This window comes from Falco rusticolus, chromosome 5 (assembly GCF_015220075.1).
Source record: "Falco rusticolus isolate bFalRus1 chromosome 5, bFalRus1.pri, whole genome shotgun sequence".
NCBI classification, from domain to species: Eukaryota; Metazoa; Chordata; class Aves; order Falconiformes; family Falconidae; genus Falco; species Falco rusticolus.
In genome coordinates this window covers 69,198,211-69,217,269 of record NC_051191.1, presented here as the reverse complement: position 1 = coordinate 69,217,269, position 19,059 = coordinate 69,198,211, and the positions used below count along the sequence as shown (strand labels likewise).

General features: G+C 43.3%; 2 protein-coding genes across 2 annotated transcripts in view; one reads left to right on the top strand and one right to left on the bottom strand.

The window, feature by feature from the left end:
• The window catches only part of BCL2L13 (BCL2 like 13), a 44,651-nt gene extending 44,293 nt beyond the window's left edge, over nucleotides 1-358 (bottom strand). Inside the window, exon 1 of the mRNA XM_037390542.1 lies at nucleotides 175-358. The gene's annotated coding sequence lies outside the window, so the exon portion shown is untranslated. The remainder of the gene's footprint in view (nucleotides 1-174) is intronic.
• A 1,735-nt stretch (nucleotides 359-2,093) lies between these two features.
• On the top strand, nucleotides 2,094-15,389 carry ATP6V1E1 (ATPase H+ transporting V1 subunit E1). Its single transcript, XM_037390519.1, has 9 exons — nucleotides 2,094-2,238; nucleotides 5,765-5,830; nucleotides 7,373-7,482; nucleotides 7,949-8,015; nucleotides 9,838-9,927; nucleotides 11,269-11,337; nucleotides 11,689-11,783; nucleotides 12,652-12,739; nucleotides 13,325-15,389. Exons 1-9 carry the CDS (start codon nucleotides 2,206-2,208, stop codon nucleotides 13,385-13,387), a joined length of 681 nt encoding a protein of 226 aa, XP_037246416.1. The 5' UTR covers nucleotides 2,094-2,205; the 3' UTR covers nucleotides 13,388-15,389.
• Nucleotides 15,390-19,059: the final 3,670 nt, after the last annotated feature.

The window sequence follows — 19,059 nt, the reverse complement described above, 5'->3', positions numbered from 1 at the left end:
CGGGGGGGGGTGGGGAGGAGGAGGAGGCGCCGAGCTGCCCAACCGCCGCGCTGTCCTCCTGCCCGCCCGCCCGCCCCCCCAGCTCCCGGCCGGCGCCGGCGGGGGGGGGGGGGGGGTAAACAAACAAATAAATAAATAACTCGATCGCCCGCCCGCTCCCACCCCTTTCCTCACCTGCGAGCGCCGCGGGGCGCGGAGGGGGCGGGGAGGAGGAGGGAGCGGAGGGGGCGGGCGGGCCGGGCGAGGAGCGGCGCTGCTCCGGGTCGGTCCGCCGGGGGTGGTGGGCGCGCGCGCGCGCACGGCGGTGCGAGCTCTGCCCTAATTTGCCGCCGCCGCCGCCGCCATGATGGAGGGGCGGGGAGGAGGGGACGGTGGCGGGGGCCGCACGTCACGGCGGTTTGTGCCGCGCGTCACGGCCCGCGCCGAGGGGCGGGGCCCGGCAGGACGCCTCTACCGCCGCGTGACTGGCCGGCGGGGCGGGAGGGGGCGGGGCCGGTCCTGTCCGTCTGGGCAGCGGCCGTGAGGCGGCGGTCCGGTGCTTCCCGCCGCTGGGCCTCGACGCGGGCAGCTCCTCTCCCGGGGCGGGCCTGGCCTGGCCGGGTTTCCCGCGCTCCGGGGCACACACACAAAAGGCGGCGGCGGCCGCAGGGTTCGTGTTAACCCCTTCGCGTTTTCCTCGCAGGTTTTGAGGAAGAGAACGGGCGGCGGCTGATTTCCGCGGCCCTCGTCCGGTTCGCATGATCGCCGGTGTGAGCGAGCTGGGCCAGCGCCCCCCGCAGCAACCTCCCGTAGGGCTGGGGGGGCATAGGAAAGAACGAATATACTTCCAGTTGCTTTAATGTTATTTAGATCGCACCCAAAGTAATAGTAAAGTGTTCTCAAACCCCAAAATACAAGTTGATTCCCTGCATTGTAACATAATCACAATGTGAAAAAAGAAATAAAGCTACATGTTTTTGTAAAAAGCTTTTTCATGTAGAAAAAAAAAAGGCCCAGTAAAAATTGACAAAAGAGAAGCTGAGGAGCATGGATATGACAAATAACACATCCGACACTTGATTTGCAAGGAACAGTTCTGTTTTTTCCAGTAAACGTACCTACAGAATGGAAACGGAATCTTCCCGCCAACAGGAATAAAATAGCATTAGAGGTTATGAGGATTGCTTCAAATTTTACCGTCACGAATGGAGGCAGTATGAGAACTCCCAAAGAATCAGTGCATCGCAGAAGGTAATCGATAATAATAAACATGCTCTGGAGCCCCACCACGTATTCCTGCAACGAAATGCTGGTACCTCGGCTGTTCATCATAAAAGCACGACCAGCGCAAGGCGGCTGCTACAAGCCTTGCCCTGAGCCCGCGGCCTGAGGCCTCCCGCGGCCACCCCGGCCGCCCTGCCCCCCGCTCCAGCCGGCTCTTCCCTGCCACCTCCTGCTTCTCCCTGCACTCCTTCACGCCATCCCGCATCTCCGGCGCGGGTTAAAAAGATGGGTTTCATCTCTCTCTGCCAGTCCAAACTGGGAAGAACCGTGAGATTTTATAAATAGCATTTCACAATTTTATATAATCGATGGCTAACACTGACCTTAATATCGAAGCTCCCCGTGATGGGGAGGCCAAAGCACTGCCAAAACCAGCCTGCTTTAGGGCCTTACAAGCAAGTTTCTCAGTGTTTATTTTTCCTCTGCTACCAGTTAAACGCATTACGGCGTTTCTTGGCAGTAGCTCAGCTCGTTTTGAAACCGAACACAGCATTCCCACCAATACACATGAGGGAAAGCCCCTGCCGGCAGCACCTCTGCTCCCTCAGGCTAAGCCCTGACCGTCCAAACCGGTACCCGTCACGGCTTGCCACCTGCGCGGCGCCGGGAGAACCGGCTGCCGCCTCTGCCACCGGGGGTAGGCGCCGAGGGCGCCCCGCACGCCGGCCCGCCGCACCCGGCCTCCCGCCGCCCGTCCGTCACGACGAGCGCTGGAGACACGGCCAGGCCCAGCCACAAGATGGCAGCCTGCCGCGCGCACAGACCCACCCCGGTGACGCCGGCCGGAGCCCGGGTTTCTATTGGCCCGGAGGAGCAGCGGGGCGGGGCCGTGACACAGCCGGCTGTGACCCGAACCGGATTTGATTCCGCTCGCTGTCGCCGACGGCCCCGGCTGCCTTACCTTCCGTCCCGTCCCGTCCCAACGCCGCCAACGCCACCGCCATGGCGCTCAGCGATGCCGACGTCCAGAAGCAGGTAGGGCCGCGGGCCCCAGCCCGAACGCGGGCCTGCGGCCCCGGAGCGGGCAGCGCAGCGGCTAGGGCCGCTGCTGGGTCTGCCTCCCCGCACTGCGCTGGGCCCGGCGCGGCCGGCGGGGAGCTGACAGGACGGAGCCAGCCTGGGGAAGGGAGGCACCGAGGGCAGGGCGGAGGGGGCGGCACTAGGCAGCGTCCTTGCCCTGAAGCCGTGCTAGGTGTGGGGCTCAGGTGAGCCCGAGCTGCAGGGCTGTTGCCTGGTGAAAGGCCAGTCGGAGAGGGAGGGGCAGTGGCCGCCCCGAGCCCCGCATCAGCAGAAGCGGCCGCTGTCAGCTGCGGCTGGGTTGCGAACAGGGTCTGCTGCTCCACAGTGGCGCTCTCGTGTGAGAGCAGGGGTGAAAGGGGAAGGATCTTGCCTGGGATCTTAGTAAGAAAGAGAAGTCCCTGAAAAAAATTATTTTTTTCCCTGGAGGGACTGGTCAGCCACCCATTGGGGAACTTCGTTGAGGCATTTTGATGATGTATGAATCCAGATTTGAATGAAAGGGATCACGAGTTGCCTTTATGCTGTCAGCAGTGTTTAATTGCACTTTAAGGCAGATAAATACGTTGCCTTGGCTAAGTTCTGTCTTTTTAGATGTTGCTGTCTAAGGACTTTCTACTCTGTTTTTTCTTACAACTATACTCCATCTCATTGACTGTAACTTAGCATTTGGGTGGGCTGTATAGCATCCTTGAATACATTTTTCAATTCTGTGACCAAAGCAGAGTAGCACAACCTGGGTTTCTCGTGCAATGGAAATTTACAACCCTGAAGTCTGTGGACACTTGGTGAGGCGGGACACTTTGTCCTTATTGACAGTAAACACTGCCCTTGCCTAAGAAAGCTGTTTTGAGTTGGGCTGAAAATCGTGTGCCATGTTAAAGACAGCACAGATCCAGTTAGCACTGGTCTGTGGAGTTTCCTACAGGTGATGAGCAGATCAGCCAAGTTCCCTTTGCCCTTTGCATGCAAGTGCTTCGAGTCTCACTTTCTCATTCAGTAAACATAGTCTCTTGGCAAGGAAGCATCACATTGAAAGTAAAATAAGTAGGTTGCCTTTCTCCAAAAGGGGAATTGTAATTACATTCTGTTGCCTTTTATCTGCAAAGCTTGGGGTTTTTTTTCTGCCTCTTCCGATAATAAAAAGAAAGCTGACATTGGGGTGGTCTTGCTCAGCCACCACAGACCTGAACTTCAAAGGTTATAGTTCAGGATCTGTTGGTATAGCAAACACGTAATGCCAATATCATTTCACATCTGCAACTTTCCTGTCATTGTTTTACACGTTTGAGCCTAGGGTGATCCTGTTAACTGGAAAAGAGAATGCTGCCAATGGCATGACAGTTCTGCATATGTATAAATCCAGTATCAACTGTCCAGCTGGTCCTCTGAACCCTTAACTACTTGCCATGGCACTTTCAATAATTTTCACTTTAAAATTAATCTCTCGTTAAGAGTTCTTGCCATTGATAGACTTGCTTTCTTGATTCTGTTAAAGGTGTTTAATAGATTGTTCCATCGAGCCAGTCTAACATCTAGAACTTCCATGGAACAGATAATCACACTGCTACTGATGGGGAAAACCCTCTCTTCCTTTCTGTTGGAAATACTGCTTTACTAAAGTTATTAACTTCCTTTAAAATTAATCAATGTTTTTAATACTAATCCTGTTTATAGATGTGAAAGTTTTACTTATGATGTCTTTTCATTTCCATGAAAAGCAAAAAGGGATTTTAGTACAACAGATTTTGAAGGAAAAAATTATGTTCAATCTTATCAGACATGGGGAAGTGGATGCCATGTTAGCTTGCTTCCATCTTATTCCTCTTTGTTGTTCAGAGGATGTTTCTTGAACACCCAGAACTGTTTAAAGTACTTTTTGAAAATGAAGAAACCAAACCAAACTGGAGGAAGTGACTCAGTAATGCAAGGGTTACTACTGCTACACAAATGTTCTTAGTCTCCTTCAACAGTAGGCTATTCAGCAAAATAATTTACTTTTTCTATATGCTTTTCTTGTCCTTTCTGAGATGCAGGTAGATCTAAAGCTTGGTTTAACCAGTCATCTAATCAGGCGAGCAGGGTAGGAAACTGACCCTGTAAGTAGACATGCACTTAGAAGTGTTGCAAACTGGAATTGAAAGAAAAATTGCTGATTCGATATCATATCGATGTAGCTCTTGTTGTTTGCTTCTCTGACTGCGTATGCTTAAAATCTTCTACTTGTCTGTTCACTTCTGGTTTTTCATCTATATGGGAATAGTACTGTTCTGCACATTGGCTCAGTTTTCACATTGCCACTTTCTTATGTCTATAAAATACTTCATTTTAATATGACATTATTTAAATACAATCTTTTGTGCAACTTTATGCAGACTAGCTTGTCTACAAAATGTATGTCATCACTAAGTGCAAGCAAAAAGTCAGTAGGTTTTTATAGTCTGCTCAAGTATGGTGCACTCCATCTGCCCTTGGAAATAGCTGTTACCTGTTCAAAGCTGCAGTTTGGTTGGACATGAGTCTTTACAGTCTGCCTGAAATGTGAACCTAAACATAGGCCTGGTCACAGAAAGGCATGTGATAAATAAGCAGAGCTGAGTATAATTGCTTTCCTTGTCTTTAAGCTGTTGGGCCTGTGCTTTATAGTGTTTTGAGGTGGTTTCAGAAAGGTTCTTCAAGTAGAATGTATTAGTGCATACCAAGCTCTAAAGCAGTATGTGATATACTTGGTGTGGTCTTGATCAACTACTGCTGCTGTCTCCTTCGCCAGCTCCTCCAAACTAACATGCAGCTGCTTTATAAAATCATTTTGAGTTGAACCGTATAGCAGCATTTTTTAAAAACCTTGTAAGTCTTTACAGAATGTATTACATTTTTTCAAGAAAGATTTCTCGGGTGTGTAAAGGAGCTTCTGGTTGTACAGATCTGACCGGAGTGGTCAGTAGCCCTTCACTTTGCTTCACTGGTCATCTAGTGTGGAAGGTGCAGGCTCATTCAAATGCCATCTATGCCTGATGTAGAGCAGGGATTCTATGTTAGTCTTCTGTGTTTCATGTAAATGTCATAACAGACAGAGTACTTTAATTTTACTGTGTGAGGATTTTTATTCTTTTTTCACTAATCCCAGGGGGAAGAGAAGTTGTTCTCACTAGTGAAGAATGAAAATACCCAGCCTTACGTTTATATAAATTTACTTTTGGGTTAGGTGGGGTTTTTTTGTACAGTTGCATATCTAAAGTGCATTCTTCTAACGACAGTGAAACAGAATAATATAGAATTATTTGGGGAAAAAAAATTCTTGTAATCTCTGTTAAGATGAACTGACTCTTTGACCTGTGTGCTCAATTTAATTTCCTTGAAAAACAACATTACATTAATTAGTAAATGGATGTGGAAGGCCGTACTGTACAAATGAGGAATATATATGTACTTCCTCTCATCAAAGTCCTTTCTAACAGAAAATATTTTCTCCCTCTTGTTACAGATCAAGCATATGATGGCTTTCATTGAGCAGGAAGCCAATGAAAAGGCTGAAGAAATAGATGCAAAGGTAAAAATGGAAGTGCAATGTCAGTAAGTGCAAAAGGAAAACTGCGTCTGACATCCTGTTTTGGTAGTTGCAGTCAGAGCAGTCCTAGAACACTTTTGTAAGCTACAGCTTACTTCACGTTTAGTTATTACATAGCAAAAAATTATGCTTATGCTACCAAATAAAGTTGATATTTGTTAGCTTTTGACAAATGAAGGCAAGTTGGAGCTATTTTTTGATCAAAATTTTCTTAGTGGCTCGTAAATATAAATTTATTCATATGCAAGTTCACTTTTTCATTTTTTTAAGAAATCGGGAGAGCTGAGTGGTAATGTGAATAGACTGGATTAAGTGAAACACTTTCCTACAACTTCTATATATAACTTGACATCACTAAGGATTAAGGGAGTTCTCTGCATAATTATGAATTCTGCTAAGGTTTGTCATAACAAGCTATTACTGGAAGGCTTAATTTTAATTTTTGCTTGACTTCCATAGCATGTCAGGCAGAAACGTTAGTAGTAAATAAAAGCATTAATGCTTGTAATCTTGCACAAGCATACATGCATGTACTAAAATGACAAAAGATGAAAGTTAAACAGATTGAATTACGTTGGTGAAAGTTTGTTTGTTAAGCAGGTTCATAACTGTACCTAAACCTGTGTAGCCATATGCAGACTTAATTCTGTGATGTGATTTAGTAGGTATCCTGGGGAACTAAAACATAAATCCATATTAAAGGCATGAGTTGAATTACTTAGAGAATTGTTCAGTTAAGCCACAAGAGGCTGAGTTTAATATTAATCCGGTTATAGAATATAGATGTTTACTAAAGAAGGATTAATAGTGCCTTACAACCTTAACAATCTGCATTATAGCAATAATGAAATATCTTGTTGGTATTGGACTCGGCATATGTATTGGTAATAATATTTAATCTCCCCTAAACATTTAAATGTACACAAATACTTCATCAGTACAAAAGCAGGTATTGCTGATTATCTGCAAACATGAGTCAGAAGTTGAGATTGGATTCTCAGGTATAAATAGGAAAATTTGCCTTGTGTTTTCACATGCTGTCTGGCTAGGTTTTATAAGAAAGTAATAGCTATACTGCCCCTTTCCTTGTGTGAGAATTGCTTAAAGTAATTAAGTTTGTGAACACTGAGGGCTGGGTAGCTTGTTTTAGGTGGAATCTCTTGTAGCCAGAAAAGAGACTGATTCTACAATAACAAATCAGACCTGAAGCTCAGATAAAATGAGTTTTGCTTAACAGTATATAATAGTAATTTCGTGTCTGAGGAATAAATATTGCAAGGAAATAAGCATCAGTTAATTGATAAAATAAGCTGTATCTCAGTTAGCAAGGTTCTATTTAAGCAGAACATGTCTTCTACTGCCTTTGACTTGAGTGCTGGTTGACATGTTTTGCTAATACGAAGCCATAAATTGTATCATCCTAGTCTATGAATGTGCTCTGAAAGTGTGGCTGTTTCATTTTGATTCTGTTTTTTTCAGCCCGTGGAATCAATTTCCACTTCAGTTATTTAATTTTTACTGTAGGCAGAAGAAGAATTCAACATTGAGAAGGGTCGTCTTGTTCAGACACAGAGGCTGAAAATCATGGAGTATTATGAAAAGAAGGAGAAACAAATCGAACAGCAAAAGAAAATGTAAGTTGCTTGGGTTATATGGCTGACTTCAGAGCCTGAGCTAATTTTATACAAAACTGCTCTTCCCTGGCAAATAGGTAAACGTAGCCAATCTGTTTAGTCCTAATTATGAGTTTCTAGTTTTTCCTGAGGAGAAATTATCAAAGGTGAGCTATGGTAGTGTAACTGTTAGTAAGTGTGGTGAAAGAATCTCATACTTCTTTATGTAGTTAATGTCTAGAACTCTACCCTGGTCTGTTAGACTGGGACAAATGATCATATCGTGTTTAGTTTTGGTGGGTCTTTACTGGAGGGCGTAGTCTGCATTGTAGTCATTTATGCAAGTTCCGAAACATGCCAGTGGGTGAACAGGCTTTGTTATTAAATGTTGTAGTATTATCCTTAAATGTAAAGTATACAGTCAAACATTGCAGTTCTTCTGTCAAAGTCTGATGGATTGCTTCAACTCTTGTTGTTCAACTTGCAGTCAGATGTCCAACCTGATGAATCAAGCAAGACTGAAGGTCCTTAAGGCAAGGGATGACCTTATTGCAGTGAGTATCTCTGTAGTAAAGACACAGAGGTTCTATTTCTACCATCTGTTAGGAAGTGTTCTTAACCATTCTCTAAAGAAAAGTAATGATTTGTGATTTAGTGATGTTTGCTTCAACATACCAAAATGACTTTCCCAGTTGCTTTGGGAAGTCATTAAGGATTTAGTCCAGCTTCACTAATCTGCTTCAGCTTGTTTTCACAGTTTATATTACCTACTCTTTTAGGGAAATACAGTTCTCTCTGCCAGGAACATTGCAGGCAGGGTTGTATCTATCATTTGGACAATAGCTTATTTCTTTAAAGAGCAGGAACTCTTGTCTTGCATGGTTGGTAGAACTGTGGAGTGCTGTTTGCCTGAAGCAACATTTGTGCATTCAAGCTGTCATGGCTTAAGCAAGTAGGCTTATAAGGCCATTAACCAGGCTTTTCTGTCTCCTTTAGTGGCCCCTAGTATATGAAAAGTTTTGTTTCTTGTTCTAGTAGGTGACCAGTCTGTGTGTTGACATATAGTCTGTGTGATCATTTATCAGAGCAGGCTACGTTTAGTCCTAGTTCAGGCTCACTATGTTTATCTCACACCATGTGTAGTGTATTCTCGTTCTGCTGATTATATAGCTTGCAGGTTTCCTGTTACCTCTTACCCTGTCTCAGGAACAGTTTGAGTGTTCCATGTTCTGCTAGATGGTGCTGTTGAGCTATTGGAAAAGCTGTGAGACCTGTAGGAGTCAAAAAAGAAAAACTGGATAATGTTCAAGTTGATGCTACCGGGGAAAAAGGGGAGTTAGCAGAAGAAAATAACCAGTTTATTGATTCTTTAAACCTAGTTTCAAATTTTAGATTATATTCACAGAGAGGAGGAAGGTGGGTGGCTAAAGAGCTAACTATTGTGGCAGTCTCTGCTGGATAATCTTTCTCATTTATCAGCTGACTCAGCCTCATGCTTCTGAGTAATACATAACACTCTTCCTCATTTTAAAACATTTTAAATCACATGCTGCTAGCTCTTTCTTCCCGTATCAGATCTTTGGCCTCTTTCCTGAACAAGAGAGATGAGCAGTTCCAGAAATGCTATGATACACTAGGGTAAACAGTTTAACTAGATTTGACCGTGGCATTAAATTGTGATAGTCTTGCATCCTAGGACTGATAGTGTTAACATGCACTCTTTTTTTAAATGCTGTGAGGCAGGACGGTAAAGAAAGGCTTACACCAAATCATGCAGTTTCTTTATTTTAAGTAGTTGGAGCTATGTTTGAGTTGACTTGAATTTCTTAAAAATTCAATCCCATCAGATACTAATTTGCTGAATGAAGATAATCAAAACCAGCTACTTTAAATTAAAAATGAGCTCTCACTTTTAAATTTTGACTTGCATTTACTTACAAATAAAAAATACCTAACCTGACTATTGTTTGATAAAAAGGTAAAAGTATTTCTTTGCTCGGCCACAAAGCTGAAAAATTGTTATTTGGGCAACTTGATTAGTTTTCATTAGGCAATGACTTACAACATATTTAGTTTGTCTGTCTGAATTAATATTATAACTACTGTCCTTTTACTGTGGAGGTCTCCCTTTTTCATGAAAAAGGAATTGTTGTCAGGTTATAAGGGTTCAGATCAGGGCAGGGAGAAGGGAACTGTTTGGAAAGGATATTGTGCCATGCACAGAGATGAAGGTCTAGCTTGGATGAACACCAGCTGGAGTGTACGTTTACGTGTTGGCAGGGTGTGATAGCTATAATAGGAGTACAGAAAGTTGGTAGGCATGAAACCAAATGCCAAACAGATGGGCTCTGCTGATCTGATTTCTTCTGAATGTAGGATTTACTGAATGAGGCCAAGCAGAGACTTGCCAAGGTGGTGAAGGATACTGCCAGGTACCAGACACTGCTGGACGGACTAGTTCTACAGGTAAATATTTAAATTTTAAAAAGTAGAGGTCCACATCCCTATCCTCTTAGGTATCTTTCTTCAAATATAATCCAGTAGAAGTTAGAATTCTATTGGAGTCTAGATGAAATGTTGATGGGTGACCTCTGAATTTCAAACATCACTTCTACTATACCTGTCAGTCTTGGATTCTGAACAGATAAGATTGCATCTTGTTTTGAGGTGTAAAACCTGACATACCAAGCAGCAGTTCCCTTGTAAGAATAATTGCAGATGCACACACATACATTGTAATGCGCATTTAGGATGCACACTTTAAGCTTCCATAGTAATTAATTGGATCTAAGGCACCTTTGTCAAAAGCTGTTTCTCCAAACCTAGAAGTCAGTAGTTACCTGCTTTTAAAATCTTTTCGGCATTTGAGACTTGTAAGTCTTGGCTTTGACAAATTTGCTGTAGTATGGCATGAGTCTGTGACGGACAGACAAAGCAGAAATCAAAGCTTTGCTTACCCAGAATATACGGTCCTCAAGCCCCAGAAATCAAGTGCTAAAATCCAGTCGGCATTGGCCGGGGTCAGTGGTGTGACCACTAGTGCCACCTTCTGATGTGGATTGGCCCTGTTACTGGAAATTCACAGCAGCCAGCCACCAGCTCTCCTGTCCGCAGTCTGATGGCAGGATTTTCTTAATGGTGTTTGCTACCAGCTTGTGCTTCCGATTCGGCGTTGCTTGTTTGTTACTTAGGTCTGGTATTGCTGTACATCACACAAACCTGTCTCCCTCTTGCAAGCTGGCCACGTCTGTCTTGGCTCATTGTATTTGATCCAGTGAGGGACCTATACTCGTCAGTACGCACAGTTGAACTAGATGATTGCTTAGGTCCCTTTCAACTGGAATTAAACCTATTCTATTCTCATGTGTTACTACAGGAACTGCAAGGTGGGAATTATTAGAAAAGGCATCTGAAACTACTGCATGTCTTCTCCAAGAGCTGCATAGGAGAATACAGCTTGGCTGCATGCTCATTCTACTTAGATAGCAATGTTCCTTATGTATACATGTACATTGTCTGGGCACCTCAATCCTATGATACATACATTTAGTTGCACCTGAGTTCCAAACTTGAAGCTAACAAAGAAACACGTAATCCATAGTTCTAGGCTCTTTCCCAGATACTGGTGCTGTCCTCTCAGAACGTCTGTGTGAGGTGAACTTGCGAGCAAAGAACTAAGTAAAAGAGGCTAATACTGCCAGGTTTTGGGTTTCAAATTGATCAGCTCCTTTCCTCTCCTGGGCATTAAATAATTCTAAAACAATTAAAAAGTTGACTTTCTGATACTGTAATGGTTATTTTGTGCAGGGTTTCTACCAGCTGCTTGAGCCCAGAATAGTTGTTCGTTGCAGGAAGCAGGATCTCCCTATAGTTAAGGTAAGACACCTGGAACAGTTTGACAGTATCCTGCTCACAAAGGCTGGGACCTGCCTGCAAATATTTGCTGCTCAGATCCCATCGGTGTGACACGAAAACAAGCTTTGCTTGCTGTGCTTCTGCTGCAGATACAATGCAAGAGAACAAGTGCACTTTGCAATTTGAGGATCATTTGCTTGCTTGGATATTACCTAGAAAACTTTTAACATTGCTGCAATATTAAGAATAGTAATTGGTTTTGGCTCAAAAGCCATACTGAAATACATTTGCTTAATAATAATAATAATAATAAAAAAAAAGTGGTGCACTAGCATTTATCCGTGCTGATTGGAGGTTTATCTTGTATCCTAGACTGCTGTACAGAAGAGCATTCCCATCTACAAAAATGCCACAAAAAGGGATGTGGATGTTCACATTGACCAAGACAACTTCCTGCCAGAGGAAATGTAAGGAAAATGGGAGTCTTTTGTATGGAGCACTAACTTAATGAAACTCTTCAAACCACAGCTCTTACTAGAACAGTCTCAGAAAATTATGTATGGAATATCCTCACAGTGTGTCTGCTGCTGCTCTAGTGGAATTTGGCACTTCTTCGTGTTAATCAAGCGCAGACTCCAGAGTTTCCTCCAGACATGCACTGTCTCAATCAAAAATGTCAATAAAAGTTTAGCGTAAGCTCCAGACTGATTCACAGTACTGAAGTAGAGAATAACTGTATGTATAAACTTCACTGTTGGTCTTTTAAAGAGAGAGAATATAGATGCAGTCACGCTTTCTATCTCAAGGTGAAGTAAATTGAGTCATAAGGTGTTGCAGGATGATCACATAATGGGGTTTATGTCTGCTATGTCTTCAAAGCTCTGTTTCCATATAGTGTGACAAAGAACATGGCACAAATCCGTGTATTCTGATAGTCAGCAATTTTCATGTATGGGCCAAAACCAGAAGTTATAGCACTCTTCCTCACATCCCAAAATCTGAAAGCTGTCTATTAATAATAAAATACAGAGTCTGAAGCTGTTTTGAAGTGACAAATTTCATACGTCCACTTGCATTTACATCATGCTAATGAGGACCCTTGTATGTAGCTGTGGTCTTTGATAACTCCAAAGATGCTTTGCGCTGCTGCTTCACTGGATCACTTTGTGCTGATTCCTATTAGGATGTGATCAAAAAAAGTTTGGTTTTTAAAGCATAAGAATCTTACCTACAAGTATCTGACTTGTACTGATTTGAGATGGTATCTCTGCTACATTCTGACTTTGAGATGTCTGATGGATTCCACAGATTATTTGTTTTTTCCCCACTTTCTAGTGCTGGAGGTGTTGAAATCTATAACAGTGATGGTAAAATTAAGGTTTCCAATACCCTGGAAAGTCGGCTGGACCTTGTAGCCCAGCAGGTGAGTTTCTCTAACAACAATTTGGACAAGATATAATTAACTAGTTTTGTCTTGTAGCAAAATCCTGGTGTTTGCAATGTGTCACAATAGCGTGGGATCAGATTTCAATGTGGATGACGAGAAGTTATTTTTGAATGGGAAGAAGCAAATTCCCTAGTGTTTGTGCTATTCTACAGCAAACATGGCTTTCCTCAGAATGATCCTTTTTGAATTAAGCATGAGCATAAAACTCTAGAAATTATGATACTGAAAGACTTGTTATGACTGCACTGCAGTCAAGACATTGAAAAGCTGAGGCTAACTCGGATTACTGAAGCCAGCTTGAGTATTAGAAACTTTGGGTGAGACCTGTTATACCCTAGTGGAAAAAACTAGCTCTGGCATCTCTTTGTTATGCTGCAGTATAGGCAGTCCTTTTAAGTCTATAGAGTAGCAGGTAATGATCAGATAAAGGCTTCAGAAAACTCAAATGAATTGACTTGCTAATTTTGAAGCCTAGCCTAGCTATTGTACAGTGCCTGCAATGAGGAATGTACAGCAATTGCATTGCCTGTTGCATCTGACTGATGTACTCTTTCTCAACAGATGATGCCAGAAATCAGAGTGGCTCTCTTTGGTGCTAATGCCAACAGGAAGTTTTTGGACTAAACCTCTGTGAGAGAAGGTGGGATCTGTTCCGCTGCCATACTGAAGGGGATGCAAAAGCATCTGCTAATTTAAAAATCTTGAAATATAACATTACTGTGTCATCCAGTATCTGTTCTTCAATGGAATAATTTTGCATACCTGCTGTGCTTAGCCTCTCTACTTGTGGTTAGAATGTATCGCTTAAAGGATGTGAAGGCATACATATTCATTCAGAAGTGACACTAGAAAATGGAGGCGTTTGGGCTCTTGGCTTTCCTTGCACTGTTGTGGCTCTGTACAGACAAGTGGTCCGTTTAGGGTCACTCTCTTTGCTTTGGCCACATCTCTTTCAAATTGTCTAATCTGTGAAGTAAGTTACTGTGCTGCCGATGGGAACTCTCTTTTTGTTTAAGGTCTTCAGTTTATGGAGGGCATGCATTCCTTCCCAGGGTTAGTAGATTAGTTCATGTTACTGGGTCAGGCATTTCTCTTCTGTATATGTGAATTAAAAAACAAAAGCCTGAGCCTGTAAAACTTTTATTTATTAAAATAAAAATGCGTGTGTGTGTGTATGGAGTTCTTTGTAGCTTCTCTCGGGGGGACTGGCAGCAACGTTTGAAAAGTGGGCTTGTGTGCATAAGGACTTACTGCTTGAGGGCTGTGTGTAATAACTGTTCTGTGAAGCTAGAATTCAAGTGCATGGAGTACTGTCAAGCTATTGCTTCAATAATGTTGGATTGTAGGCAAGCCTTTTGAGTAGGACTCGAGGATGAGCTTGATGAACTTCATTCTTCCTGAAAAATGGGTCAGTAGTTTTGCTCCCTCCATTTTCTTTCACAGGAGACAACCAGAGTAACACAACTGCACTACTTAAATCCAGTCACAGGTTTGTTGCTTCTGTGCAGGGGATCCAAGCTGTGTGGTAGTAATGTAGTAATTAAATGTCAGAACCTGAGGACAACAGCTCACTCTGTTGCGGCTATTCTCTCTATTGTTAGAGTAACTATTAAGTTAAATAACAGTAGTGCAACTATAATTACCTAAGTTTTACTAATGCTTACTACTTTGCTTCTGCTGTGATGACTAGTATTGTCTCCACATTTTATGGCGTAGGACAGAAAAATTCTTGAGGTGACTTTCCGTACTACAAGCCTCTGCTAGAACACCTGACTTACTTGATGCTCAGTTCTGAAACTTGCTTCATGGAAGTAAGAAACTGATGAATTACAGCTTGAAATAATCTTCTCTAAGTATTGCAGTGGTTCAGGAATGATAGGAATTTTACATTGTGCCATGAAGAATACTTGCCAAGCTGCAGCAGTGCTGCTTTATGCAGTGTTTTTAATCTGAGGCCCTTTCTTCTCAAGCTGAAGTGCATGCCCTCATGTAAAGTAGACTCTAAGTGCTAGATAAGCCTTTTGCTGCCTCATTTCTCTAAAATGGATGTTGACTGCTAAGAAAATACTGAATCCAAACCTATGCATTCTGTTTCTGGAAGAAATGCTTTTGATTTCCTCTTACAAAGTAAGATTCTTTAGCTAAGTTGTTTTGGGGTTGGTGTTTGGTGGTTTGTTGGTTGTTTTGTTGGTTTTTTTTTTTTGTTCTATTGCTTCTTGCTGTTAAGTTTAGGTATCAGTTCTTGTTTTCCATATAGGTGGTTATGGTATTTATTGTTCTAGTGCTTTGCTTTTTGCTTGGTTCTATGTCTGGGCAGTAAGTGTATCTGAACTAAAGTCCTACTCTTTCTAGATTTTGGGTAACTGTTACAGCTTTCATCTTTGCAACTGTCAGTGATCAAGCTTCCTGCCTAAGCACTGGACTCTGGTTTTGTGACACACCTGTAGTAAAGTAAAAGCCTTTGCACATGCATGCTTAATTGTATTGTGTCTTTTGGTCCTTTCTGATGGCTTCATCCAGCTCATCAATAAGCTGTCTTCCAGTGTTTTGAAAATGCAGTTGAACTTATTTGGGTCCTTACTTTCTCTACAGTTATGTCGAGGAACAGAAACAATAAATGTTGAAATAGAGGGCAGTGTATGGAAATAAAATATTGAGGGGTGAGACAAGAGGAGGTTACTCGTCTTTGGTAGGTAATGTGCACTATGAATATTTGTCAAGACTTCAAACACTTCAGAAGATCGTATCTGAAGAAGTGAATGGCCTAGATTTGTCTGTCATCATTTGAAAGTGTAGCTTTTTTGTTGTCCCAGTGCTACTGTTGCCCTTGGGAAACTGATACAAGCAATGTGTAATGCATGTAGATAAAGTCACAGGCAGAATAAGCTTAAAGGTTGGAACACAGAAGATACAGATGGCTCTGTTCTACATCGTTCGGCAGTGATGGGCCATATTACAACATTATCTTCAGGTAGGTTTTAGTCACAAAAAAAAGTTGTATTAAAGTTATTGAGACCTTTTCTGATACTAATAACAAACAGGCTTGGCTGTGAGAAAAAGGGATTCTCTGTACAGGATCTGATGGTCTGCTTCCTTCATGCATGTAGCGAGACCTTCACAAATCCAGATCTTGTGTACTTTTGAAAAGCAAAATACCAACTAGTTAAGTGTCTGACTGGATCTCATAGTGGAAGTTACTGAAGTTGCTATTTACCATTTGCTTTCTTCTGTCAGTTTTGTATCTCCTCTTATATCGTCCTGTGCAGGAAAGAGGAAGAAGTGACCAGTCATATTTGCATACAAAAATTAGTGTCCTCAAGAATGTGTTTAGTGTGGGCAGCGGTAATTCAAAGCAGATCCTTAAGAAATGGTCTGAGCTTTATGTATGTCACATCTGAAGTTAGAGACTAGTGGTTTTCTACCCCTCTGCACCCTGTCCCCCAAAGCTAACTGAAGCATTTAGGCTTACAGAGTTTATTAGTGGAATTGAAGGCACTCTTAGTGTGAACCATGTCTGCTGTGACAGGAGTTTCCTCCTGCACCAGCAGCTCCCTGCAAGTGTGTTACAAGGAGGCACTGATTAACTGTAATCTTGGGACAACCACATGAGAGAATTTGATTACAAAAAACATCTGCATTGCCTGGAACATCCTTATCCCCAGGTAATAGGGGCTGTTACCAAATTTTATTACCTTAAAGATGCAGAGAAAAATGGAATATCGTGTCCAGGTTTACAAGTAAAATGTGACAGAAAAGGAGCTTTTCAGGTGGATTTCAGAGTTCCTACTAGAGCATTGTTGCAGCACTGTTTTATAGTTTGAACTGTACTGCTGATTTAAGCAAATGAAGTAGGATGCAGTTCTTACTGATGTACTTGATGACCTAGGGCAAATCAATGAGGATATTGATCTTTATTCATCTTTGTATAAGCATGCAAAATATTGCAGTTGGGTATAGTAAACAAGCCCTAAGCCAGATCAGCACATCAAGAAACTGGGCAAATACAGGGAACAAAGGAGGCATTAAATCAGGGTTCAGGTAAAAGAACTGTGATGGGAGAGGCAAGCACTGCAGATTAATGGAGAGTGCAGAGCTAGTTCTGTCTAGTGCTGGAAAAGGAGTTAGGGAAATGGATAATGTTGCACTTGTTCTGTACAGTTGGCAATGGAAAATTTAAGAGCAGGTTTGACACTAAGTGATCAGCAGAGGACTTAAAATGTTACTGCACATCTGAGTCACAACCTCTTTTTTAGTACTTGGTTTTCACACTGAGAGGTATTAACATTAATCAGAGAGACACATGCCGTACGAATGATCCCTGGAGGTACACGCAAGTGTCAAGGTGAGAGAAAGACTGGAAGAAAACAACCAGAAAGTACTGAGAACTGAGGCCTCGATGTCTTTATTAAACTGGTAACAGTTGATAGAGTGATAACTTGTGAAAGGAAGCTCTGAGCTGGCTGTCAGGGGGTGAGTGCTACCCATCAGAAAACTGGTAGTGACAGGGTGAGCGTGCTGCAGGGAAGCTGTCGAAGTGCCCAGCTCCCTGCTGAGAGCCTGTCTTGGAGGAAAGCGTGGCCGTGACTTCCATACCATAAGCCTTGGTAAAAGCTAGCGATGAGGATCTGGCTTTTGGGTGAATTGTGCCATGAAAGCCTGGCCGCAGGCCTTTGGGTGCTTGCTGTCCAGGCAGGTCGGAGGTCCCAGCTGCAGCTGGAGGCAAGCTGGCAGAAGGAGGGTACCTTGCTGGTTGCATGCCCCTGTCTTGACCTGCTGACATTAGCAAGCAGTGGGAAGTAAGTAACAGAAGAATATGCATCTCTGTTGGGAAGTAGAATAGCGTTAGGTAACGCTTTTCACAGACCAGTAAGCGTACACAGTACAATAAGGCTGGAGCCATCTCCATAGACCCACAGTCTGTACCTAAAATAGTTTGGGAGATAAAGAGAAAATTCCCATTTATTTAATTCCAAAGAAATTGCAGTAAGTGAGGAACAGAAAAATCTGGAAATAAAAGTGAACTTCCCCAGAAGAAAATTCGAAGCAAAAAACTTTTCCTTGGTTAAGTGAACTCTGAGTTGCTATTCTGGGGAGCAATGACTGGAGACTGCAGTAAAGCAACTTGGCAAAAGGTGTTTAGCCCTGAGTGAGAGCCCAGACAGACTGCAGCGCGGTTTGGCTACGTTTGCCGTTTGATACAAGCAGCTCAGAGAGGCAGGTGGGGGCCCCCATCCTGCCTCTCAAACATGTTTGCAGGGAACAGGCCATGACAAGAAGTCATGGGGAAGTTCCTGCTGCTCTCAGCCAAGGTAGAGCTGGATGGGAAACCCCAAATCTGTCTTCCTAGGCATCTCTTTCAGAGCATCCCACACCACTTCTTTGGCTTTGCTTTAGAGAAAGCAAGAAAAACATCTGTACAGGAGCATTCTCAGGTTAAGAATCATACTGACTGTGCCAAGAAATGTCATTTCTCAGCCCATGTCACGTGGTGGAAACCAGAAGCTGTGGAAATCAAGGCTGCCACATTATTTTAGGTAGTTCAAGGCTGGTGTGTTGGGGAGTCTGCACAGTGAAACCACTAAGGGTGGACCCTCCCAGCATTTCTGAAGGCCCTTTTCCATCCCTGTGTCCAGGAGTGTTTGTAAGGTCAGCTCTTTTTTTCCAGACAGTCCCCAGCTCACACATCCCCTACCTAAACACCAAGTGACTGCACATGCCCAACCTAGCACCAGCTGCAATCCCTGGGGCTGTTCAGGATCCTGGATTTCATCCATCTGCCTGTTGCAGAAACATCCCTGTTTTTCACACAGAGAGCTGTTAGAATTCTGTCTTTTAACAGAAGGATTGGAAGATTATGGGTTTCTGAGAAGCTTTGACTTTATAGCGTGAACCTCTAAAGTCTGTAAGACTTGCCTCCAAACCAGCTGCAGGGCATGCAGGAAGTTCGTGCTGCCTTCTCCTTCCTCTCTCCTGGCTGCACATACGGGTTCTCCAGCCCTGTGCATTAGCAGGGCCATTCCTTTTCCCACCTTCTGGCTTTCTCCCCTTAGCAGGTAGGTGCTGGTATAGAGCTGCCACCCTTGAGTATCTACAGCCCCATGATGCTTTCGGTGACCACAGGATATCGCATACAGAGGCAACATCTTGCCGACTTGCTGGAGGTGGACAGGAGGATGAGGGAACAACTGTCTGAGGTTGCCCTAGCTGGTGAACTGAACACAAATGAGGGAGAGAGGGACACCTTGAAGTATTCCTGGTATCTGGAGGGTCAGTTAGGTTTTGCAGAACTCTTCTTT

Excerpts from the sequence above, each read along its gene's own strand:
- ATP6V1E1 (XM_037390519.1), top strand. The coding sequence starts at position 2,206 with ATGGCGCTCAGCGATGCCGACGTCCAGAAGCAG. Across the intron at positions 8,016-9,837 it reads CAAGGGATGACCTTATTGCA|GATTTACTGAATGAGGCCAA; the intron begins GTGAGTATCTCT and ends TTCTGAATGTAG. Across the intron at positions 11,784-12,651 it reads AACTTCCTGCCAGAGGAAAT|TGCTGGAGGTGTTGAAATCT; the intron begins GTAAGGAAAATG and ends CCCACTTTCTAG.